At 42.9% G+C, this 27,137-nt stretch overlaps 1 protein-coding gene and 1 long non-coding RNA gene across 2 annotated transcripts; both read right to left on the minus strand.

Moving 5' to 3' along the window:
* Window positions 1-739: 739 nt before the first annotated feature.
* Window positions 740-4,354, minus strand: LOC135558279 (la-related protein 6-like). Its single transcript, XM_064991995.1, has 4 exons — window positions 4,230-4,354; window positions 3,869-4,070; window positions 1,729-2,078; window positions 740-1,529 (listed from the first exon to the last, which is right to left on the minus strand). The coding sequence occupies exons 1-4, from the start codon at window positions 4,352-4,354 to the stop codon at window positions 740-742; spliced, it is 1,467 nt and encodes a 488-aa protein (XP_064848067.1).
* Window positions 4,355-5,363: 1,009 nt separating this feature from the next.
* On the minus strand, window positions 5,364-16,935 carry LOC135558227 (uncharacterized). The gene is made up of 3 exons (XR_010458334.1): window positions 16,846-16,935; window positions 8,419-8,637; window positions 5,364-6,328 (listed from the first exon to the last, which is right to left on the minus strand). It is a non-coding gene; the product is annotated as an uncharacterized LOC135558227 (long non-coding RNA).
* Window positions 16,936-27,137: the final 10,202 nt, after the last annotated feature.

Genomic DNA, 27,137 nt, shown 5'->3' on the forward strand with positions numbered 1-27,137 from the left:
TGGAATCAATGGAGATTCAAAGAGGTGGATACTCAGATGATCCCTCAGTATCCTACACAGGGACATCTGGTAAAGGCTCAACCTTGTTGGGAGAGACATCTGCATCCCAATCGGCACCCTATTCCCTACATAGTGCACTACTTTTCACCAGAGCCAGGCATGTAGGGCAAGGCTCTCCAACCTTGCTCCGAGAGAGCTACCGTCTGGTAGGTTTTCGCTCCATCCCTAATCTACCGCACCTGATTTGAATAGTTAGCTGGTTCATAAGCTGAATCAAGTTAGTTACAACTAGGTAGCTACAGGGTTGGAGAGCCCTGAGGTAACTGTAACAATGCTCATTCCATGGTCATTACATTTTTACATCTAAATGGCCATTTAGAGCTATTTGAATATAAAAAAAGTGTAATGCATTTATCTTCATTCTGTATTATAAAGCAGGACAACAGTGCCCCTGGCTCCAGATCTGGTGCAACATCACAAGTGTCAGTGAATAACAGAGTAATAACACAGACATCAGCTGATGCTCTCAGGGAGAGTTCTCACATATATTTCACAACAAATACTGTGTGTTTAATATGAAAAATGTTTTATTTCTCCTTCATTTCGATGACTTAACTCTTTTTTTTGTTATCATGGCAACAATCGTCACTACAATATATTTAATTTCATCAGTCGAAACATTTAAAGGGACAGACAGGGTGTCATCCAGAAGAGGTTTGTTGTTAAATAGACAGACAGATTACTGCTGCTGAGTTAGCTTCCCTCTCCCCCTGCCTCCATAGAAGCCCTTGGTACCGTAGGGTCCTTGGGGCATACGCACCACCCTCAGGGGCAGAGTCTGTCTCCGCAGCTTGCCCGGGGTTTCCGGGTGGAGTAGGGCCACGCTAGTAGCCACCTTCTGGCGTTGCACCCAGGGGCAGGCCACCTTCTCCTGTACATGGTCCCCAGAGCACCTGCTCCTTCCCACACCTCCAGACCTTGAGTCTCGGAGCCTAGACAGGACCAGGGGGACGCGGGATGCATGGCTGTCCGAGGAGGAGGGCCTATCCCTTTGTGATGTTTGGCAATGACCCTCCTGGCCCAGGGGGCTGTCCAGGGACTTATAGCGCTGGATCCTTCTGCATGAAAGCCTGGCTGGGGCTGAACCCAGGGTTGGGACTGTGGCCTGGGCCGGGGCAGGGTCAGACTCTAAGCTCTTCAGTAGTTCCGGATCCTTCATAGAGTCGTTTATGAAACATCTAGACGGGACTGGATCCTTCAGGGAGCTGTTGGTGAAACATCTCGATTTCACCTTGGGATTTTTCTGGGACACCTTAGTCACCTCGGGGCCTCCATCTGGCTTGGGGTCCTCCTCACCCTCCTTCTCCGCCTGCCGGTTGGTGGGGTGGGACGAGGAGTGGGGTGAGCGCGTGCCAGGGCTGCCCAGGCTGGCGACACAAACCCCGGCCCCCTCTACTCCTCCTCTCTGCAGGGCTCGGTAGGCCAACCTGGCCCCCACCAGGGTCTCAAACTCCACCACAGCACACGTCCTGATCACATGGAAAACAACAGTTGAGAGATTTTCCCAGTGCACAATAGTTTTGTAATGCATTCCCATGTCTGTCAGTCCTGTAAAATTACACTAACAGGTATCTAAAGTGAGAAGCAATGTCGGGACTTCATAGAGGCTGCCCTAATTGAGGACAATATTGACGATCAATAGTCAACAAACGCTGCCTTTGGTTTTACCTGCGGCCCAGCTCGGCATGCCTCCTGGCATGTCGTCTCAGCTCCACGGGGAGCTCTTTCCCAGGACGGAGGATACGCAGCGAGGCCACGGCAGCATGGGCACTGAACAGCTTCAGAGCTTTCGCTAGGACTACCTGTTGGTCCAAGCTGCTGAGGGTAGAGATGTCACTTCCTGTGTTTTCCCCAAACAGGTTCCAGGCTAGTAACAGCTTGCTGTTAGGGGCACTCAACAGCCAATCAGGCAGAGGCTCTCTGCGCCTCACTTTGGTCCCTTCCCTGTTGACCTCCAGCGAATCAGAGCACAGCGCTGCGGCCAGGGTGATGCGCCAGTCTCTCGTCAGCTCCTTCATCTGAGACACACAGGTATTTTACCAGGCAGGTTAATCATGTACAACTGATTATTTACAATGACGAAATAGCAAGGTGCAACGTTTTGGAACATTCAGATATAAATATGATATGTAGAGCGAACATGCCACTCTGACATGTAGAATAAATAATCACATCATCATCTACATGTCAGTGATCATCCTCCACATCTACATGTCAGTGATCATCCTCCACATCTACATGTCAGTGATCATCCTCCACATCTACATGTCAGTGATCATCCTCCACATCTACATGTCAGTGATCATCCTCCACATCTACATGTCAGTGATCGTCCTCCACATCTACATGTCAGTGATCGTCCTCCACATCTACATGTCAGTGATCGTCCTCCACATCTACATGTCACATCTACATGTCAGTGATCGTCCTCCACATCTACATGTCAGTGATCGACATCTACATGTCAGTGATCGTCCTCCACATCTACATGTCAGTGATCGTCCTCCACATCTACATGTCAGTGATCGTCCTCCACATCTACATGTCAGTGATCGTCCTCCACATCTACATGTCAGTGATCGTCCTCCACATCTACATGTCAGTGATCGTCCTCCACATCTACATGTCAGTGATCGTCCTCCACATCTACATGTCAGTGATCGTCCTCCACATCTACATGTCAGTGATCGTCCTCCACATCTACATGTCAGTGATCGTCCTCCACATCTACATGTCAGTGATCGTCCTCCACATCTACATGTCATGTCAGTCAGTGATCGTCCTCCACATCTACATGTCAGTGATCGTCCTCCACATCTACATGTCAGTGATCGTCCTCCACATCTACATGTCAGTGATCGTCCTCCACATCTACATGTCAGTGAGGCATGTTTGTTCTATTCCTGGCATTGGTTCATGGCATTTCTATCTGCAGTGTTCAACATTTGGCTACTAAACATGGCCCAGGTTTGGTTTGTTAACATGCCGTACGTACCACAGGTTCGCTTTGGGTTGTGTTTTCAAGCCTTAGCAATATCTACATAGCCTGGTCACAGATCTGTTTGTACGGTCTTGTCAACTCCTTTGGTCATTGTAGTTGGCAAGACAGCACAATATTTTTCAGACCAGGCTTACATAATATTCACCATCATAGTAAATTGGCTGTAAGGAATTCTTGAATTAGAATTTCGAGAGTCATTGGAGTGAATGAACAGAGTGGCATGTCTTGCTCTTCATTGTAGTCAGAGGGCTGATATAAATACTATGCATGCCAGTCTCTCTTGGCTAAGAGTTGAGACAGACTGCATCACTTCTTTTTATAAGAAACAATGTGTTAAATTGTTTGCATAGTCAACTTATGCACTGCTCTGACACACACACTTACCCCACCAGACATGCCACCAGGGGTCTTTTCATAGTCCCCAAATCCAGAACAAATTCAAAAAGCGTACAGTATTATTGTGTGGAACTCCATTCCATTGCTCAAATAAACAGAAAACCTGGTTTCAAACGACCGATAAAGCAACACCTCAGGGCGCCTCTCCTATTACTCCTATTATTAACGCCTCTCCCCTATTGGACCCAGATAGTTTGTGTGTATGCATTGATATGTAGGCTATGTGTGCCTTTAAGAAATACATGTATGTAGTTCTATCCTTGAGCTGTTCTTGTCTATTAATGTTCTGTATTATGTCATGTTTCATGTTTTGACACATGAAGAGTAGCTGCTGCTTTTGTAACAGCTAAAGGGGGTCCTAATAAAATAGCAAATGAGGGAACCATCTTGATCTCATAAAGCTGGCATTACCTTTTTGAAGGAGGTGAGCAGCTTGAGGCTGACGTATCCCATCCTGTTCCTCTGGACGTGTTTGAGCAGGAAGCCATCCTCTGCCAGGTGTTCATTGGACAGGTAGCACTCCAACTGGGACACGATCTGCCTGCTTAGGTCACATGACCCTGATGTCACGCTGGAGGACTCCGCCGATTGGCTAGCAAGTTTAGTGAAGAGCCTATGGGACAATCAGTTTCTCTTAGCATCTCAATATACAACACAAATACAAACGACATTATTTCTATATGCATTGACATTCTGATTCTCCACAGACATATGCAATATCAATCAACAAGGTACAATGTTTTCTATGTGAGTTGATCATCTAAAGTCTTACCCATCCTGGCAACTCAGTGTGTCGCCTTTAGAGAGGGCAGTTGGAGACATGGGTATGTCTGGGTAGCGTCCTGGCGTGGAAGGGCTTTGCCTTGGGTTCTCTGAAACACAGGTTGCTGAGGACATGCTGCTTGCGAGGGAGAGCAGCAAGCCAGGTCGAGGGCAGAGGAGGTTCTTCTGAATGTGAAGCCACAGAACATCTTAACAGGATTTAGTACCTTCTGGTCCATTGTGACACGTTTGAGTTCTGTGATTCCGTACTTCCAATCATCGGCAATCTAGAGCTTAGAGTAATGGGGGATTCTACAGCTGGTGATGCAACAATGCAACATTCTATGGCCATCTCACATCTCCTTCTTTTCCAGTGGTGTAAAGTACTTAAGTAAAAATACTTTTGAGTACTACTTAAGTTGTTTTTTGGGGTATCTGTACTTTACTATTTATATTTTTTTACAGCTTTTACTCCACTACATTCCTAAAGAAAATAATCTACTTTTTACTCCTTACATTTTCCCTGACACCAAGTACTCATTACATTTTGAATGCTTTGCAGGACAGTAAAATGGTCTAATTGACGCACTTATCAAGAGAACATCCCTGGCCATCCCCTGCCTATGTTCTATTCTTCCCCCCTTTGTTCATGTAATTCATGTAATGGCACATTTACAGAAATATTGAGCATTGACCCCATAGACATAAGAATGAATAGAACAGGTGTCCCCATTCAAGTAAATGATGGCATAACGGGGTGGACTGGCGACCAACGCGAGTGGACCCATAAGCACAAAGCAGGAAGTAAAAGCAGGAAGTGTTCCCATCAATCTGTGTTGTGATTTGTTGAATCAACTCAAATTACATTACGGAAAAAAATACATTCCATTGCATGAGCCATGTCAGTTAGAATAATTTAAATGAACGTTCTACATTACCAAGGTAATTATTACATCAAATCAAATCAAATTTTATTTGTCACATACACATGGTTAGCAGATGTTAATGCGAGTGTAGCGAAATGCTTGTGCTTCTAGTTCCGACAATGCAGTAATAACCAACAAGTAATCTAACTAACAATTCCTAAACTACTGTCTTATACACAGTGTAAGGGGATAAAGAATATGTACATAAGGATATATGAATGAGTGATGGTACAGAGCAGCATAGGCAAGATACAGTAGATGGTATCGAGTACAGTATATACATATGAGATGAGTATGTAAACAAAGTGGCATAGTTAGTGGCTAGTGATACATGTATTACATAAGGATGCAGTCGATGATATAGAGTACAGTATATACGTATGCATATGAGATGAATAATGTAGGGTCAGTAACATTATATAAGGTAGCATTGTTTAAAGTGGCTAGTGATATATTTACATTTCCCATCAATTCCCATTATTAAAGTGGCTGGAGTTGAGTCAGTGTCAGTGTGTTGGCAGCAGCCACTCAATGTTAGTGGTGGCTGTTTAACAGTCTGATGGCCTTGAGATAGAAGCTGTTTTTCAGTCTCTCGGTCCCAGCTTTGATGCACCTGTACTGACCTCGCCTTCTGGATGATAGCGGGGTGAACAGGCAGTGGCTCGGGTGGTTGATGTCCTTGATGATCTTTATGGCCTTCCTGTAACATCGGGTGGTGTAGATGTCCTGGAGGGCAGGTAGTTTGCCCCCGGTGATGCGTTGTGCAGACCTCACTACCCTCTTCAGAGCCTTACGGTTGAGGGCGGAGCAGTTGCCGTACCAGGTGGTGATACAGCCCGCCAGGATGCTCTCGATTGTGCATCTGTAGAAGTTTGTGAGTGCTTTTGGTGACAAGCCAAATTTCTTCAGCCTCCTGAGGGCGGTGTTCGGCGGTCGACGTCACAGGCTTTCTAGCCATCGCCGCTCCATTGTTCATGTATCCATTTGTTTTGCCTTGTTCCCTGCACACCTGGTTTTCATCCCCCAGTCATCATATGTATTTATTCCTCTGTTCCCCATAATGTCTTTGTGTAGGATTGTTTTGTGTTACGCTGGTTTGTTCCGTGTTTACACGAAGATAGTGTGCGCCTGTTCACAACTCTCTGCTCTCCTGCACCTGACGTCTCCACCAGCAGCGGCCAGCCTAAACAGGAAGCCATTGTGAGTGTCAAATTACCAGGGTTAGAGCTTCCAAGCCCATTCAATTCATTCTTATTTCTATGATTGACAGTGTCATATGTCACAGCTTTCAGAACGTATTCACAGCCCTTTACTTTCACCACATTTTGTTGTTACAGCCTGAATTTAAAATGAATAAAATGTTGATTTGATGTCACTGGCCTACGCACAATACAACAATGTTAAAGTGAAGTTATATTTTTAGAAATGAAAATCTGAAATGTCTTGAGTATTCAACCCCTTTGGCAAGCCTAAATAAGTTCAGGAGTAAAAGCATCTTTTCACTTTGTTATTGTGTGTAGATGGGTGACAAGAAATATATTTTTTAATGCGTTTTGAAAGTATCAATCAAAAGTTTGGACTCATTCCAGGGTTTTTCTTTATTTTTTACTATTTTCTACATTGTAGAATAATAGTGAAGACATTTAAAAACATGAAATAACACATATGGAATCATGTAGTAACCAAAAAAGTGTTACACAAATCAAAATATATTTTATATTTGAGATTCTACAAAGTAGCCACCCTTTGCCTTGATGACAGCTTTGCACACTCTTGGCATTCTCTCAACCAGCTTCTTGAGGTAGTCACCTGGAATGCATTTCAATTAACAGGTGTGCCTTGTTGAAAGTTAATTTTTGGAATTTCTTTCCTTCTTAATGCGTTTTAGCCAATCAGTTGTGTTGTGACAAGGTAGGGGTAGTATACAGAAATAGCCCTATTATGGCAAGAACAGCTCAAATAAGCAACGAGAAACGACTGTCCATCACTACTTTAAGACAGTCAACCCTGAAAATTTTACCAGCCTCAGAAATTGCATTCCAAATAAAAGCTTCAGAAATCAGAAATCTGTCTTTTGGTCTGATTAATCCAAATGTTCGATTTTTGGTTCCAACCGCCATGTCTTTGTGAGACGCAGAGTAGGTGAACGGATGATCTCTGCATGTGTGGTTCCCATCATGAAGCGTGGAGGAGAAGGTGTGATGGTGCTTTGCTGGTGACACTGTTTGTGATTTATTTCGTATTCAAGACACACTTAACCAGCATTGCTACCACAGCATTCTGCAGCAATATGCCATCCCATCTGGTTTGCACTTAGTGGGACTATCATTTATTTTTCAACAGGACAATGGCCCAACTCACCTCCAGGCTGTGTAAGGGCTATTAGACCAAGAAGGAGAGTGATGGAGTGCTGCATCAGATGACCTGGAATCCATAATCACCCGACCTCAACCCAATTGAGATGGTTTGGGGTGAGTTGGACTGCAGAGTGAAGGAAAAGCAGCCAACAAGAGCTCAGCATATGTGGGAACTACTTCAAGGCGGTTTCAAAACCAGCTTCACCTGGAATGCTTGAGAGAATGCCAAGAGTCTGTAAAGCTGTCAAGGGTGGCTACTTTGAAAAATATCAAATATGAATATATTTTTATTTGTTTAACACTTTGCTTACTACGTGATTCCATAGTTTCAATGTCATTACTATTATTCTACATTGTAGAAAATAGAAAAAATAAAGAAAAACCCTTGAGTATGTGTGTCCAAATTTTGAATGGTAAAATGATCGTGGCGTTTGGTGTACGCTTTTGAATTAAAAAACTTTATTTTCATACATTTTATAATAACAGAAAAGTTAAAAAGCTTATTGTCAAAGTTAACCCCACTTGGTTTTAAAAATGAATAAGACCGAAAAATACATGAGAATGCTAAAATAAGAAAAACGTACTGATTATGGAAAAACAAAAATGAAGGCAACAGTTAGGTTATGACAAAATAAATGTGGGATGTTATTAAAATGATTATATAAAAAAAAATGAACTAAATAATAAGAATCAATATTCATAATGATATTTCATAATAAAAATATAATCTCTTAGTGCTACCAGTAGCCTTTGACAAAAGTTGAGGTTGGTTGGGAAACTTATGGCGCATTTCAGAACAGAGACCGGAACTTAGTCAGGACTGTCTCCCGTTCCCATATGAAAAGTTGTCATGGTATTGTTCGTTTTTAAAGCAATCTCTTTAGGGTGTTTTTTGTAAATCTGAGTAGTAGTAGACCTCTGTGATTGGTTGAACTTGCTGCTTGATGACAGTAGCACCTCCCTCCTCCTCTGTGATAGGGTAGCTGTGGCAGGTCAGGTGACATGACAGGTGGTTGGGTTGATGAGATGGGAAACTCAGAACCAGAGGCTGTTCAGCACAGAATGGTTATGTTGCATAGTGGTCAAAACTGCCCAGGTACTCCAGAGAGGCCCTGTTACACAGCTAAAACTTGTCCTAAAGAGAGGGAAACAGGAAATACACACATCAGTTTATCATATACAGTATCTATAAGTTAGTTTTGCTCCCTGCAGCTTTGTTTTCAATGATTGTAACATATTTTCAAATGATTTACTTTTTGATATCTTGGCATAGATTCTACACGTGTTAGGAACTCTGAGGGACACCATTCTTCCAACAGAGATTCCATCATTTTGTATTTTGTTGATTGTGGTGGAAAATGCTAGTCTGAGTACCAGTCACTTTAGCTAACAGTCCACTCCTTGTCATTGCCAAAGATAAGCGCAGGATTTATGGCGGAGTTGCTCATTGGTTGTTGGAAAATAACATTCATATTTTCCATGACAACATGTGGAGCCTCGAAAATAGAATTAACAAACAAATGATCAAAAACAAACATTTAGCTGTTAGCAAGGCAAGTTGTTGTATTTTGAGACGTTTTGTGGTTGGAATTGCAGTATGTTGTGATGTGGTGAGGTTGTACCCAGGTGCAGAGAAGAGACCAGACGAGAAATCAGCGGATAAACATAATACTTTACTGAGAAACGGTTACGGAAGGATCACAGTAACACTGGGAAAACAACAAACACTAAGACTCGAAAACTCACTCAGGAGACAAATGCACATGGCAGATAATTCCAGCTTCAGCAAAGGACAACAGAAAACACACCTCTGTTAACCTGTTGAGCGTAGGGGGCAGTATTTTGATGTTTGGATGAAAAGCATACCCAAATTAAACTGCCTATTTCTCAGGCCCAGAAACGAGAATATGCATATACTTGTCAGATTAGGATGAAAAACACTAACGTTTCCAAAACTGTCAGAAAAATTGTCTGTGAGTATAACAGACCTGATATTGCAGGCGAAAACCTGAGGAAAATCCAACTAGGAAGTGCCTTTTCCTATGGCCTCCACATGGTGTGAAAAGTCTTTAGACATAGTTTCAGCCTTTTATTCTGAAAAAGGAGCGAGAACAATCACATCGCGTCAGTGGATGGCCCTAGAGCTTTACATGCGCCAACAGCTTGGAGCAGACATTTTCTCTCTCTCTCTTATTGAAAAAGCTACGGTCCGGTTGAAATATTATCGATTATTTATTGTAAAAACAACCTGAGGATTGATTATAAAAAACGTTTGACATGTTTCTATGAAATTTACGGATACTGTTTGGAATTTGTCTACCCATCGTGACCTGCACGAGCCTGTGGATTACAAAATGCAAATTAATTACTTAAAAATCATACAATGTGATTTTCTGGATTTTTGTTTTAGATTCCGTCTCTCACAGTTGAAGTGTACGTATGATAAAAATGACAGACTTCTACATGCTTTGTATGTAGAAAAACCTGCAAAATCGGCAGTGTCTCAAATACTTGTTCTCCCCACTGTACGTGACCCGTTTCAAAGCTAGCCATATGTTGACATCACTACTTTACAGGGAGAAATGTTTCTTGTTTTTATTTTTATCAAAATGTGTTTTTTTTTGGGGCAGAAATGCCATGTGAACTTTCATGTGCCTTAACTAAATAGTATTTAATCTGTAACTACAAATAAGATTGTTAACCACTCGGCCATCACAACTTTCTCAATTAGCTCAGACAAAGACAAAAGTATTCTGAGCACTTGAATCAAAGGACATTATCCATATCAACTCCCCGATGATATGTTGCAAATAAAAGACTGGATTGTCAAAGCGCTGCGCGCAGGGTTCAAACCTGCACTGGGCAAACCCAATGGATTTCGATGTCAACGATTTAACCACTCTGCAATCACAGCTTGCTGAGTTAGCTCACAAGGACAAAAGTATCCAAATTCAAATGCCAAGTTTAAATATTTTTCAAGTAAAATAAGCTATTTTGAGCACTTCCATCGTTAGACAAGCCCATAAAGTAAGGACAATTTAAATTCAGATGAGACAGATCCAATTATTTAAGGTGTACTTTATCGTCGCCCTGGAAGCAGTGTTGAAAACTGTACAGGGAGAACATATTGGATTTTGATTCCAATGCTTAAACCACTTGGCCATCGCAGCAGTAGGAATCTAAGGAAAGTGATGAGGAGAAAGCAGAAGTGGGCTATACGCTTCGAGCAAGGTAAGAACATGGGTGGGCAGACCCCATTGAAATTCAGGTCCAACGTCTAAAGAACTCGGCCATTGCAGCTGTTGGAATGCAAGTAAAGGGATTGGGATTTGGAAACAGACATCATTGGTGCAAAATGGTCAACTTGATGGCACGACATATTGATCTTATTGCGCCATGTAACCTCGGTCCTTTCCAAAGCTGTGAAGGTTGGAAGTTTAATGTGCAAGTCAAAAAACTATGTGCAGAGAAAGTGCAGAGAGAAGAAATTGGGTTTCAAGTCTGAGGACTTAACCACTTGGCTCTCAGATTTTCCATCGCAAATCTAACACAAACAGTATCTGTACTGAAGAGCCGATTTGAACTGTTTGTAAAGGCAGATATATTCTGAGCACTTGAATCACTGGACAAGTCCATGAATTAAGCACATTATCCATATCAAGTCACCAAGGATATGTTAAAAATAAAAATTGGTTTGTCATAGCGCTGCGAGCAGTTTTAAAAACGGTACGGGGAGACAACACGGGAGTTCATTTGCAATGCTTAAATTACGACCCTAGTTGGTTTAACCACAAAAGACCAGAGCCTTCCCGCTAGCCATGATTAGCTGAGATAATGGATGGGCTGGACATCCCGGGAGTTGAGTTTGGATTGGTCTGCCATGTAGCATGCTTCTGTGAGCTGCTCAGTATGTGCTGATAGTCTTTTCTACCACAGCTTTCTTTTGAAAGATATAACATTAGCCATCGAGAACTACAAAAGTTTTACTACTTGTATCAACATTGATGCCCTGAATTTAGCAGGTGATCGACAGATCAGTTGGAAAACGTTGTGATGAGCTACTTCCTGCACACGATACAGCCAGTGTAAAGCGGATTGACTTGACACAACGTTGGCCAAACAAGTTGTAGCTACGAACAAAACAGAGTTAAATGGTTCCAGTCTGCCATGAAGCATACATCCATCTACAGTATACGGGTTTGAGTAGCTACATTTTAAGAAATTCTACGTTTCTAATTTTGTCAGAAAGTAATTTTCATTGCAAGTTAAAGCATACTGTTAGCTAGCGAACGTTACCTTGCTGGCTCGCTAGCTAACGTAATGTGCATGATCTGTGTAGTATTATTAGAATCAGAGATCTATTTGCATTGCTAGTTATAGCCTAATGTTAGCTAGCTTTTTTTTTCATCTTTATAAACCAGGTCGGCCAGTTGAGAACAAGTTCTCATTTACAACTGCGACCTGGACAATATAAAGGAAAGCAGTGCGACAAAAACAGCACAGAGTTACAAACAAACATACAGTTAATAATACAATAGAAACATCTATGTACAGTGTGTGCAAATGTAGAAGAGTAGGGAGGTAAGGCAATACATAGGCCTTGGAGCCAGTGGGTTTGGCGACGAATATGTAGTGAGGGCCAGCCAACGAGAGCACACAAGTCGCAGTAGTGGGTAGTATGAGGCTTTGATGACAAAATGGATGGCACTGTGATAGACTACATCCAATTCACTGAGTAGAGTGTTGGAAGCTATTTTGTAAATGACATCACCGAAGTCAAGGATCGTTAGGATAGTCAGTTTTATGAGGGTATGTTTGGCAGCATGAGTGAAGGAGGCTTTGTTGTGAAATACGACACCAATTCTAGATTTACTTTTGGATTGGAGATGCATAACAAGCGGCCGCTTGTGTTTTGTGGAGTCCGTCCAGGAAGCCCATTCACAGCTGTAGATTTTCACCGTCTCTGGTCCCTTTTCGCCACTCCTGGCAAGCTCGCCATTTATGTTGTGGAAATATTTGGTCAATCATATTTCACAAATACCGGAGCATGTGACTTCAAATAGACTTTTTATTACTTCATAATAAAAGACGAGCTGGATCATGAATACAACTGCCTTCCAGTCGTGGCACAGAATACATTTGTCCTCCTTACATCATACTCATAGTAACTCCTCTTAATTGCTCATCACCTAGGACATTTAGCCACTGTTATCATATTGCCTTCATATTAGCAACCTGTAGTCGCATAAATAGTTTCATGCATGTAGGACCATAGCAACAGACCTCAACACTCGACAGGAATAACCAATACATGTCATCCTGCTAACTCCTCTGAAAGGGACACCCCTGTTCTGGGAAAAAAATCCAAGAGGTGTAACCATAGTTGGCCATAACAGTTACAAGAATAACCAGCCGTGCATGTCTAATGGTGTCAAATGACCCAAAGCACATAACTAGTTTTGCTCGCTCCTTCTGAAATAAAGAATTGCCACATATCTACTGAAAAATGCACAATAGGTACAGGCTGGTGCTAATGGAGGATGATAGCACCCTGCAACAAAGAACCATTTGAAAGTTTAATTCTTAAATCCAGCAAATCAAATTGTTGTTTGGGGACAGACTTGGTGGAGACAACCGAGCACTGAAGGTGATCCTTGGCAAAGATTGCCACTCCCCCACCTTTGGAAGATCTGTCTTGCCGAAAAGGTTATAACCAGAAAGGTTAACATCAGTATTCAAAACACTCTTCCCAGTAATAACCAGTAATAACCAACACATCTGGATTGGAGCTGTGAACCCACACATTCAATTGATCCATTTGAGGTAATAAGCTTCTAGTGTTAACGTGCAGAAAACCCAGGCTTTTACGAGATAATAAATCAGTGAAGCAGATATCAGAGCACAAGTCAGAATTGGGGCTAGCAACAGTAGATGGGCCAGGGTGTACAGGTACATTTCCAGATATCAAAAGTAATACAATCAAGGCACGGCAGCGTCAGGCAAGGAAAAACAGGCACAACTAGATAACAGGATCTGAATAGCAACAAACAGCTTGAGACATAGGCTGACTGAGCAGAGATTACGAGCTGGCAGCGTGGAAGTGGCAGGGCTGAGTATTTGTAGAGGTCTTGATTATGGAACAGGTTGCAGCTGGTGGGGATCTACTCTGAATCCAGCACACCTGTCTCCACCCTCACACACAGAGAGAGAGAGAGAGGCCACCAGGTACTCCCAGGCCACCAGGTACTGCCAGCCACCACCCCGACGGCGCATGATCAGAAGATGGACGGTATAGGCAGGATGGTCACCGATGTGCCAAGGGGGTGGAGGAGCTGGTGCAGATAGGTTTAATCAGTAATAAATGGAAGGTAGATGTTTTGCAAGGAGGAATGGGAAAAAACTTCAGTCTCTCGATGTGCAAAACTGATAGACATACCCCAAGCGACTTACAGCTGTAATCGCAGCAAAAGGTGGCGCTACAAAGTATTAACTTAAGGGGGCTGAATAATTTTGCACGCCCAATTTTTCAGTTTTTGATTTGTTAAAAAAGTTTGAAATATCCAATAAATGTCGTTCCACTCCATGATTGTGCCCCACTTCTTGTTGATTCTTCACAAAAAAAATACAGTTTTATATCTTTATGTTTGAAGCCTGAAATGTGGCAAAAGGTCGCAAAGTTCAAGGGGGCCGAATACTTTCGCAAGGCACTGTATGTACGGCAGGACCAAATCAGAGAGATAGGTCGGCGCAAGCCCATGTAATGCTTTGTAGGTTAGCAGTAAAACCTTGAAATCAGCCCTTGCCTTAACAGGAAGCCAGTGTAGGGAGGCTAGCACTGGAGTAATATGATCACATTTTTTTGTCTCTAGTCAGGATTCTAGCAGCCGTATTTAGCACTAACTGAAGTTTATTTTGTGCTTTAAAGTAGAGCATTGCAGTAGTCTAACCAAGGAGTAACAAAAGCATGGATACATTTTTCTGCATCATTTTGTGGACAGAAAGTTTCTGATTTTTGTAATGTTACGTAGATCAGGGTCCAGAGTAACGCCGAGGTCCTTCACAGTTTAATCTGAGATGACTGTACAACCATTAAGATTAATTGTCAGATTCAACAGAAGATCTTTTCGTTTCTTGGGACCTAGAACAAGCTTCTCTGTTTTGTCCGAGTTTAAAAGTAGAAAGTTTGCAGCCATCCACTTCCTTATGCCTGAAACACATGCTTCTAGCGAGGGCAATTTTGGGGCTTCACCATGTTTCATTGAAATGTACAGCTGTGTGTCATCCGCATAGCAGTGAAAGTTAACATTATGTTTTCGAATGACATCCCCAAGAGATAAAATATATAGTGAAAACAATAGTGGTCCTTAAACCGAACCTTGAGGATCACCGAAATTTACAGTTGAATTCTCAGAGGACAAAACATTCACAGAGACAAACCAATGAATCGGGGGGAAAGTTTCTTCAATGCCACCTTCAATTGCAGGTCCTGTCCATCTCTTGGTTGGGTTGTTCAGTCTGGCCGTTGGTCTGGGGGTGATATCCAGAAGGGAGACTGACAATACCAAGAGCTGAACAGAAGGCTCTCCATACCTGGGAGGTAAACTGGGGTCCTCTGTCAGAAACAATGTCAGAGGGGATGCCATGCAGACAAAAACACATGGAATACTAACAGGTACACAGTCTCCGGGAGATTGGAGGACAGGAGCTTGGAGAGGAGAATGAAGTGAGCCATTTTGGAAAACCTGTCAACAATGGTGAAGATGACGGAGTTACCGTTAGATGGGGGAAGGCCAGTGACAAAGTCCAGAGCTATGCGTGACCAGGGGCGATTGGGTATGGGAAGAGGGCAAAGCAGGCAGGACTTGGGTTTAGTGGAGGTCTTGTTCCAGGCACAGACCGAGCAGGCTGAGACAAACTCCTGGACATCTCTCTCCATGGTGGAGAGCTCTGACGCAGGGTCTGGTTCATACCAGGGTGACAGGTGAGGTGGGTAGAATGCTCTGATGTTCTTCAGTGGATCCAAACAGAATCTGGAACAAACAAAGCATTACCTGAACCGTTACCCGGGTCAGGTTGGTTCTGCTGAGCCTGGCGGATACGGGACTCGATCTCCTAGGTGACGGCGGCAACAATGCAGGTGGCACAATGGCAGATGGCTCGGTACGCGTGTTGTCGGTGGTGAACTGGCGAAGCTCGGGAGAGAGGGGCGTGTGTGGTGGAGGCACTGGGAGTAGGTGTCACACCCACTTGGTATAAGCTCTTATTTCTGGAGGTAGATTTCTTGTAGTGAATGGTCTTTGAACAGCAAGAGGGGGCTTCAGAGACTCCTGACACTTGTTGGGCCCAAAGGCCTTTTACTTCACACCTTAGTGTTAATTGAATTTGTATCTGGCTCAGTTCCAGGTTGGAATGGTGTCCTCAGGTCTCTGCTGTTTGCTTCCTCTGTATAGCTTGGAAACATAAAACTGTGGAAGCAGTAATCTCTCCGGTTAATTCTGGTCAAAATTAGGTTGTAGGTTTGGAGTTTTGATCTAGAGCGAAGGCCATGCTGTGGAGTGTTGCATCATGCAAATGTACCTGCTGAAAAGTATCAAGTTTAACTCCAAATCTATCCTTTTGTAAAAAACATGAACAGTTTGAGAGCTCACATTAAGCTGTGTCTCTCTCTCTCAGGGCAACTAACTTGTTGTTGTTTTGCATACATGTCAAATTTATTTTCGAAAGCTATTGCATTGGCCAGGAATCGAACCCTGGCCCTTCGCGTGGGGAGCAGAGCATTCTCGATGCAGAAATCAGACTAGTGCCTCAAAACCAACGAATGATGGCTCAGATTAGAAAGAGCATGGCACTAGTTGTGGGCTCGAGTCCCGCTGGGGTCACATGCAAAAATGTATAGACTCACTGTTATCATGGTGGGATTAAAGTGCTTGTTATTTCAAAGGTATAGGATATGAACATTGGCCAATGCAATTTCAGTAAAGCTGTGTGAATCCCCCCCCCCCAAAAAGTATTAATACTATTTGTGCAATTACAGTGTGTTATAGTGGGCTACAAACACAACTTCTACACAGTGAGAGTACTTGTTTGTTGTATTTTTTCTGGTAGGTAGGCTGTCTCTACTAATATATTCTTCACCTGCTTGACTCCCCAGTGTGACTTGGATTGTAAGTGTGCCTGGTAGAGTAGTGGTTATGGTGGTTGGTCCCTGAAGAAATGGAGTTCAAATCCCAGAAGAGCAAAGCATTGTAAATTTGTTTTTATTTAACCTTTATTTAACTAGGCAAGTCATTTAAGGTAAAGCCCCGCCTTATCTCAGCTCACTGGTCACCATAGCAGCACCCACCTGTAGCACGCGCTCCAGCAGGTATATTTCACTGGTCACCCCAAAGCCAATTCCTTCTTTGGCCGCCTTTCCTTCCAGTTCTCTGCTGCCAATGACTGGAACGAACTGGAGAAAAAAATCAATAAAAAAAATCACTGAAGCTGGAGACTCACATATCCCTCTCTAACTTTAAGTACCAGCTTTCAGAGCAGCTTAAAGATCACTGCACTTGTATATAGCCAATCTCTAAGCAGCCAATCCAAAATCCCCATACTGTCATTTATTTTTTTGCTCCTTTGCACCCCAGTATCTCTACTAGCACATTCATATTCTGCACATCTATTCACTCCAGTGTTTAATTGCTAAATTGTAATTGTTTCGACACTATGGCCTATTTATAGTCTAAATAAAAAATAAGTTAAGAACAAATTCTTATTTAGAGTGACGGCCTACCCTTGCCAAAGCCGGACTGCGCTGGGCCAATTTGGAGTCCCATAGGGAGGAGCCCAATCACTGAGGTGTTTAGGGGAAAAGGGGCTAGTTTCCATCAACTATCGCTAATGACACCTTGTAAAGAATGTCCTTTTAATAGAGTTGTGATAACAGATTATATTGTCTAGTAACAACACAAACCTTGTCTGAAAAAGACAACTTTTTCCTGGGGTCATGCTTTGTTGACCATTCACAGGTGTTCCTAATCCTGGTCCCTGTGAATAAACACACATGTTATGATTGTTTAGAAAGAGTAGTAGTTATGGTGATGAATTCCCAAAGGAGAGGTTTTGAGTTAAAGTCCTTGCAAGAGCATGCCAAGTTGCTTTTGTGGCCTTGACAGAACAATGCTGAGATGGGTTCTGGAAGGACATTAGACAGCAAGGGAAATTGGATTATAAAATGTTAGGTAATAGCAACGGGTGTTGAGTATGAGTACTGATCTATGATCAAATCCATCCCTGTCCATATAACTTTATTCCAGAGACAACTGATTCAGAATGATCTAGGCAACGCTGATCCTAGAACAGTACTCTTCTGTACGCATTTATTAAATGTCTCAGGCTAAGAATGCTGAACTGGAATCAGTTACCCCTGTTTATGTCATGTTATTCTTTCTACTCAGAAATGCTAAACAGATCCTAGTGCAGCACTCCTACTTCAAACCACCAAGAGAATGTTGGGTCTGGGTTGCTAAATGTCTTCAGTGGTTGAAAAGGTACCCAATTGTCATACTTGAATAAAAGCAAAGATACCTTAATAGAAAATGACTCAAGTAAAAGTGAAAGTCACCCAGTAAAATACTACATGAGTAAAAGTCTAAAAGTATTTGGTTTTAAATACACTTAATCTTGGAACTCCCCGGATCCGGGATCGTGACTAAAGCCTCAGGCTCATTAGCATAACGCAACGTTAACGATTTCTGAAAATTGCAAATAAAATGAGAATAATGCGTCTGCTCTCAAGCTTAGCCTTTTCTTAACAACACTGTCATCTCAGATTTTCAAAATATGCTTTTGAACCATAGAAATGGACTAATTTGTGTAAGAGTATGCAAAGCTAGCATAGCATTTTGAGTAGCATTTAGCACGCAACATTTTCACAAAAACCAGATAACCAAATAAATAAAATAATTTACCTTTGAAGAGCTTCTGATGTTTTCAATGAGGAGACTCAGTTACATACCAAATGCGCAGTTTTTCCTGAAAGCGTCTGTGTAGGAGAAATCGTTCCGTTTTCTACATTGCGTCTGGCTACCGAAACGAACCGAAAATTCAGTCACCTACAACGTAAAACTTTTTCCGGATTAACTACATAATATCGACCGAAACATGGCAAACGTTGTTTGGAATCAATCCTCAAGGTGTTTTTTCACATATCTCTTCATTGATATGCAGTTCGTGGAAGCTTGCTTTCCTCTCTGTATCCCATGGAAAAATACTGGCAGCTGTCTTTTGCGCACCAATTTCGGCGCAGGACACCGGGCGGACACCTGGTAAATGTGGTCTCTTATGGTCAATCTTCCAATGATCTGCCTACAAATACGTCACAATACTGCAGACACCTTGGGGAAACGACAGAAAGGGCAGGCTCATTCCTCTCGCATTCACAGCCATATAAGGAGACAATGGAAAACAGAGCCTCAAATCCTGCTCATTTCCTGGATGCCGTCTCATCTTGGTTTTGCCTGAAGCTCACGTTCTAGGGCACGCACAGAAAATATCTTGGTAGTTCTGGACACGTCAGTGTGTTTTCTTTCGAAAGCTATCAATTATATGCATAGTCGAGCATCTTTTTGTGACAAAATATCTTGTTTAAAACGGGAACGTTTTTCATCCAAAAATGAAATAGCGCCCCCAGAGCATCAACAGGTTAAGTATCAAAAGTAAACGCCATTACTAAAATATAGTTAAGTATCAGTGGTAGTATACATTATTTGACAACCCTTATATTAAGCAAACCAGACAGCATGATTCTTGTTTTTAATTTAAGAAATAGCCATAGGAACACTCCAACACTCAAGACATAATTTACAAACGAAGCATGTGTTTAGTGAGTCTGCCAGAACAGAGGCAGTAGTGATGACCAGGGACGTTCTCTTGATAAGTGTATGAATTGGACCATTTTCCTGTCCGCCTAAGAATTGGAAATGTAACACTGTATGCAATTATTTGATAATTATTCACCGTGTTTGGAGGAGGAGGAATGCTGCCTATGACCCCAAGAACTCCATCCCCACTGTCAAACATGGAGGTGGAAACATGATCATTTGGGTGTGTTTTTCTGCTTAGGGGACAGGACAACTTCACTGCATCAAAGGGACGATGGACAGGGCCATGTACTGTCAAATCTTGGGTGAGAACCTCCTTCCCTCAGCCAGGGCATTGAAAATGGGTCGTGGGTGGGTATTTCAGCATGACAATGACCCAAAACAAGAAGAAGCACATTAAGGTCCTGGAGTGGCCTAACCAGTCTCCAAACCTTAATTCCATAGAAAATCTGTGGAGGGAGCTGAAGGTTCGACTTGCCAAACGTCAGCCTTGAAACCTTAATGACTTGGAGAAGAGGAGTGGGACAAAACCCCTCCTGAGATGTGTGCAAACCTGGTGGCCAACTACAAGAAACGTCTGACCTCTGATTGGCAAAACCATTGTTGGCACCAAGTACTAAGTCATGTTTTGCAGAAGGGTCAAATACTTATTTTCCCCATTAAAATGCAAATCAATTTATAACATTTTTGACATGCGTTTTTCTGGATTTTTTTGTTGTTATTCTGTCTCACTGTTCAAATAAACATACCATTACAATTATAGACTGATCATTTCTTTGCCAGTGGGCAAACGTACACAATCAGCAGGGGATCAAATACTTTCCCCCCTCACTGTATATACATATACACATGTATATATACACAGTTGAAGTTTACATACCGTTAGGTTGGAGTGTACCTGTGGATGTATTTCAAGGCTGACCTTCAAACTCAGTGCCTCTTTGCTTGACATCATGGGAAAATTAAAAGAAATCAGTCAAGACCTCAGAATTTGTTTTTAGACCACAAGTCTGGTTCATACTTGCGAGCAATTTCTAAATGCCTGAAAGTACCACTTTCATATGTACAAATAATAGTACACAAGTATAAACACCATGGTACCACGCAGCCATCATACCGCTCAGGAAGGAGACGCGTTCTGTCTCGAGATGAACGTACTTTTACCTATACCAGTCTGCTGTTCCCACATGCTTCAAGAGGGCCACCATTGTTCCTGTTCCCAAGAAAGCTAAGGTAACTGAGCTAAACGACTACCGCCCCGTAGCACTCACTTCCGTCATCATGAAGTGCTTTGAGAGACTAGTCAAGGACCATATCACCTCCACCCTACCTGACCCCCTAGACCCACTCCAATTTGCTTACCGCTCAAATAGGTCCACAGACGATGCAATCTCAACCACACTGCACACTGCCCTAACCCATCTGGACAAGAGGAATACCTATGTGAGAATGCTGTTCATCGACTACAGCTCGGCATTCAACACCATAGTACCCTCCAAGCTCGTCATCAAGCTCGAGACCCTGGGTCTTGACCCCGCCCTGTGCAACTGGGTACTGGACTTCCTGACGGGCCGCCCCCAGGTGGTGAGGGTAGGTAACAACATCTCCTCCCCGCTGATCCTCAACACTGGGGCCCCACAAGGGTGCGTTCTGAGCCCTCTCCTGTACTCCCTGTTCACCCACGACTGCGTGGCCACGCACGCCTCCAACTCAATCATCAAGTTTGCGGACGACACAACAGTGGTAGGCTTGATTACCAACAACGACGAGACGGCCAACAGGGAGGAGGTGAGGGCCCTCGGAGTGTGGTGTCAGGAAAATAACGTCAACAAAACTAAGGAGATGATTGTGGACTTCAGGAAACAGCAGAGGGAACACCCCCCTATCCACATCGATGGAACAGTAGTGGAGAGAGTAGCAAGTTTTAAGTTCCTCGGCATACACATCACAGACAAACTGAATTGGTCCACTCACACAGACAGCATCGTGAAGAAGGCGCAGCAGCGCCTCTTCAACCTCAGGAGGCTGAAGAAATTCGGCTTGTCACCAAAAGCACTCACAAACTTCTACAGATGCACAATCGAGAGCATCCTGGCAGGCTGTATCACCGCCTGGTACGGCAACTGCTCCGCCCTCAACCGTAAGGCTCTCCAGAGGGTAGTGAGGTCTGCACAACGCATCACCGGTGGCAAACTACCTGCCCTCCAGGACACCTACACCACCCGATGTTACAGGAAGGCCATAAAGATCATCAAGGACATCAACCACCCGAGCCACTGCCTGTTCACCCCGCTATCATCCAGAAGGCGAGGTCAGTACAGGTGCATCAAAGCTGGGACCGAGACTGAAAAACAGCTTCTATCTCAAGGCCATCAGACTGTTAAACAGCCACCACTAACATTGAGTGGCTGCTGCCAACACACTGACACTGACTCAACTCCAGCCACTTTAATAATGGGAATTGATGGGAAATGTAAATATATCACTAGCCACTTTAAACAATGCTACCTTATATAATGTTACTTACCCTACATTATTCATCTCATATGCATACGTATATACTGTACTCTATATCATCGACTGCATCCTTATGTAATACATGTATCACTAGCCACTTTAACTATGCCACTTTGTTTACATACTCATCTCATATGTATATACTGTACTCGATACCATCTACTGTATCTTGCCTATGCTGTTCTGTACCATCACTCATTCATATATCCTTATGTACATATTCTTTATCCCCTTACACTGTGTATAAGACAGTAGTTTAGGAATTGTTAGTTAGATTACTTGTTGGTTATTACTGCATTGTCGGAACTAGAAGCACAAGCATTTCGCTACACTCGCATTAACATCTGCTAACCATGTGTATGTGACAAATAAAATTTGATTTGATTTGACTGGTGTGAAAAGTACAAATCAATCCCAGAACAACAGCAAAGGACCTTGTGAAGATGCTGGAAGAAACAGGTACAATAGTATCTGTATCCACAGTAAAATGAGTCCTATATCAACTTAACCTAAAATGCCACTCAGCAAGGAAGCCACTGCTCCAAAACCGCCATAAAAAAGCCAGACTATGGTTTGCAACTGCACATGGGGACAAAGATCGTACTTTTTGGAGAAATGTCCTCTGGTTTGATGAAACAAAAATAGAACTGTTTGGCCATAATGACCATCGTTATGTTTGGAGTAAAAATGGGGGTGCTTGCAAGCCGAAGAACACCAACCCAACCGTGAAGCACGGGGTCGGCAGCATCATGTTGTGGGGGCGATTTGCTGCAGGAGGGACTTGTGTACTTCACAAAATAGATGGCATCATGAGGAGGGAAATTAGGTGGATATATTGAAGCAACATCTCAAGACATTAGTCAGGAAGTTAAAGGTTGGTCACAAATGGGTCTTCCAAATGGACAATGACCCCAAACATACTTCCAAAGTTGTGGAAAATTGGCTTAAGGGCAACAAGTTAAGGTACTGGAGTGGTCATCACAAAGCCTTGACCTCAATCCTATAGAAAATGTCCGGGCAGAACTTTAAATGTGTGCGAGCAAGGAGGCCTACAAACATGACTCAGTCACTCCAGCTCTGTCAGGAGGAATGGGCCAAAAGTCACCCAACTTATTGTGGGAGCTTGTGGAAGGCTACCTGAAACGTTTGACCAATTTAAAGGCAATGCAACCAAATACTAATTGAGTGTATGTAAACTTCTGACCCACTGGGAATGTGATGAAAGTAATACAAGATGAAATAAATCATTCTCTACTATTATTCTGACATTTCACATTCTTAAAATAAAGTGGTGAACCTAGCTGACCTAAGACAGGGAATTTTTACTTGGATTAAATGTCAGGATTTGTGAAAAACTGAGTTTAAATGTAGTTGGTTAAGGTGTATATAAACTTCAGACTTCAACTGTACCTAGCCCTTGCAATTGTGTTGCTTGTTGAATGCAGTTTTGTCCTTGCTGCTTTTGCAACTGTGAAAGCAACTCTTTCGATGCACTTGCCTCTCCTCTCTCATATTCCTGTATTTCTCGGCTTCATCTGGAAGTGTCGGGACAATTTGTAGTCTTTCAAGACAGTGATGCTCTCTTTGGACACTAAGCACACACCCCGATACCTCAATAAATAAATATTTATATCTACATTCATTGCCTACTTTCCTTTGAAAACAAATTTTTGCACAATTTCTATTCAATTTCAATTTCTAGCCAGCTACTATTTGTAACTGTGACGTGTGTGTTAGCCTGTCAGTCCTCGTACAGTTGTTATTTATACATGCCTTCAAAATAAATGTCCCACAGGCAGTGGGTGTTAAATCATTACAAAAAGGCGAGAATTCATTGGATTTTAACGTGTTCACGCTACACGTTCCCCAAGGGCACCCCCTCAACTCAAAAAGTGGCACACAGAATGCAGAAATATTTAACCTCCACACATTAACAAGTCCAATAGCTCAAATGAAAGATCAACACCTTGTTCATCTATCCAGCGAGTCAGATTTCTAAAATGTTTTACGGTGAAAACATAGCACATATGTATATCAAACCACCACAGACAGACGATATGTAGCCATTTTGTCTAACAAAAGATGCAATCACAAACGCAGGATTAAAAGAAAAATAATTCACTAACCTTTTGAAAATCTTCATCAGATGACAGTAATAGGACATATTACACAGTACTTATGTTTTTTTCAATAATATGCAATTTATATCCATAAATCTCCATTTACATTGACGCCATGTTCAGAAAATGCTAAAAAATGTCAGAAGAAATTATAGATATCTGGCGTTATCTGGCGGAGTTAACAGAAACACACATCATAAACTTTGACTAAATATACATGTACATATAGTTAGAAAGATACACTGCTTCTTAATGCAATCGCTTTGTCACATTTATTTTTAACGTTACAGAAATCGTTCACTATTCAATAATCTGAGACGGCGCTCAGACATAAGCAATATTTCTCCGCTATGTTGGAGTCAACAGAAACACAAAATTACAAAATTACAACATAAATATTCCCTTACCTTTGATGGTCTTCGATCAGAATGTAGTGGAAGGAGTCATACTTACCCAAAACATCGTTTGGTTTCAAGTCGTGTGTCTTTGTATTAGCATATGCTAACAGCTTTCTGTTAGCAAATGCGACAAGTTCCAGCTGAAATGCATCCAAAATGACTTCTGGTCCCGAGGGGTTGCGCATCAACTTCAAATTACATATTATATGTCGACTAAACTGGTCAAACTAAGTGCAGAATCAAGCTTTAGGATGTTATTAACGTACAAAACAATTGGCGATTCAACCGGACAAAAGCAAATCCTCTCAGACAATCTGGAACGGAGGAATGACTGTGTACAATTCGCGCCAGAACGCGCATCTATTTTCTCGCTCACGGGATTTGCACAATTAAACGCTCTACTGATAGAAGACATCTCACTGAAGACAGAAACTGTTCCCAGATCCATAGCTGGTTGGGAAGGGTGGGGGCGATGTCAAAGTTGGCCCAACTTTCCTGATGAGAAAACTAGTTTGGGAGATTGGCTGCCCTGTGAGTTCTGCTGTACATACAGACATAATTCAAATATCAAAGATTGATATTCAATAACTGGTGCAAGCAATTTAATGTACATTGACTTCCATCCACAGCTTGGACAATCATAGCCACACCAACATACTTTTTTCACAACTCTCTCCCTCTTCCTTCACTGTTGCTGCCACCGCCACTACCTCGAATCGCTCAGAGGGTAGAACTGCTCCTGGTTTATCAAACATCATGTCACGCCCTGACCTTAGAGATCCTTTTATTTCTCTAGTTGGTTAGTTCAGGGTGTGACTAGGGTGGGCATTCTAGTTTTTTGTTTCTAGGTTGGCCTAGTATGGTATCATATTTAGGCAGCCATTTCTACCTGTTGTGTGTGGGATCTTGTTTTTGTATTGTGGCCTTTTTGCACTACAAAGCTGCACGTTTGTTTTGTTATTCTTTATTGTTTTGTTGCTGGTTCACATTAATAAACATGATGAACGCCTTCCATGCTGCACCTTGGTCCAATCCTTCCAACAATTATCGTTTTAGAAGATCCCAGGACCAAGCAGCGTGCCCAGGAGGAGCAGGGATCCTGGGCCTGGGAGGAAAGCCAGGAGTTGAGGACATCCTGGACGTGGGACAAAATCATGGCAGGAGACAGAAGCCTGCCATGGAAGCAGGCGGAGGCAGCGAAGGAGCAACAACGACGACACCGGGGTTCACCGACGGAAGCCCGTAAGGCTCAAATAAAACACGGGGTGTTTGGAGGAGCCAAGGTGTGAAACAGAGCCAACTCCCCGTACTCACTGTGTGGGTCACCATTCAGGTACCATGTTTTCCGACTCTACGCACTCTGTCTCCAGGGCGCTTCCACAGCCCAATGCACGTTGTCGGCTCCCCGCACTTGCCGTGCGAAAGTGGGCATCTGTCCAGGACACGTTGTGTTCCAGACCTCCAGTGATGATCCATGGCCCGGAGCCTCCAGTGGTGATCCATGGCCCGGAGCGTCCGGTTCCTCTGGCAACGATCCATGATCAGGAGCATCCGGCGACGATCCACGGTCCAGTTCCTCCGGCGACGATCCACGGTCCGGCCCTCAAGAGTTTTTGCCTACTCCTAAACCAAGTATGTACCTACTAGGACGACGGACGGAGTACTCATTGCGGATGAATGACAACCGTAGAGGTGGCCTCACTTTCTGTGTTTTTGTCTGTTTAAACACTCAGGACTCAATAAAGGACCAACTTGACAGACACATGGCAACCGACTAAGCAGCTAGGATCCTGGAAGGGAACAGACGAAAACAGGATGGACGCATGGCAACCAGCAGGGGGAGATGGTCCTGGTGGAGAGTGACTTTGATGATCCTGTCTGCTCCACCACTGTCGACTCACGGACAATAGGACGACTTCCCTTACCTGTTCCTCACCCTAACATAACCCTAAACCTAATCCTAACCTTAACCATCACCATAACACAGCCCTAACCCAATCCCTAACCTTAACCCCTATCTTGACTAACCTTAACCCTCATCACCTCGTTGACTCTACGGACACACCCACAAATACACCAACTCAACCATCACACCCCATAACCAACTCTACAAAAGTGGGAAAACATAGGGTTTGCAACCTGGGCCGGTCCCCTCAACTCCCCCATTCAGCAAGTGGAGGGCACCTTCCCCATGGTCTCTGCATTGGCTGGAAGGCATCAGATCAACCTTAGCGATTCTATAACAAAAAAAACTAACCCTAACCCATGGAATAAGAGTTGGATAGTCTATTTCAAGTTCATGTAACTCAACTTTGAGGAAATAAAATACCATTCCGTTTAAAAAAAATGGCCATTATATCATTACTGGTTTACAAGAGTATACGCAACTGGGCAAAAAGCTTGCAACACCTGGTTTTCCCCAGGCAGTCTCCCAACCAAGTACTAACCAGGCCCAATCCAGCTGAGTTTACAAGGTCAGACAAGAGCAGGTGTATTCATGCTGGTATGGCCGTAAGACAGAATGAGAGTTGGATAGACAATTTCAAGTTCATACAATTTAAAAAATCTTTGACCAACTAGAATAGCCATTCCACTATACTAACGAGGATCATGTGGTTACATTTTACCCTTTTATAGGAAAACATTATGGAGGTTCATAAGGGCTCTTCCCTCAGCTGGCATACCATATTGTTACTTAATTGGTGGATATAGTGCTGACAAGTTATTATGCTTAGA

The sequence above is a fragment of the Oncorhynchus masou genome, chromosome 17 (genome assembly GCF_036934945.1).
Source record: "Oncorhynchus masou masou isolate Uvic2021 chromosome 17, UVic_Omas_1.1, whole genome shotgun sequence".
Taxonomy (NCBI): Eukaryota; Metazoa; Chordata; class Actinopteri; order Salmoniformes; family Salmonidae; genus Oncorhynchus; species Oncorhynchus masou.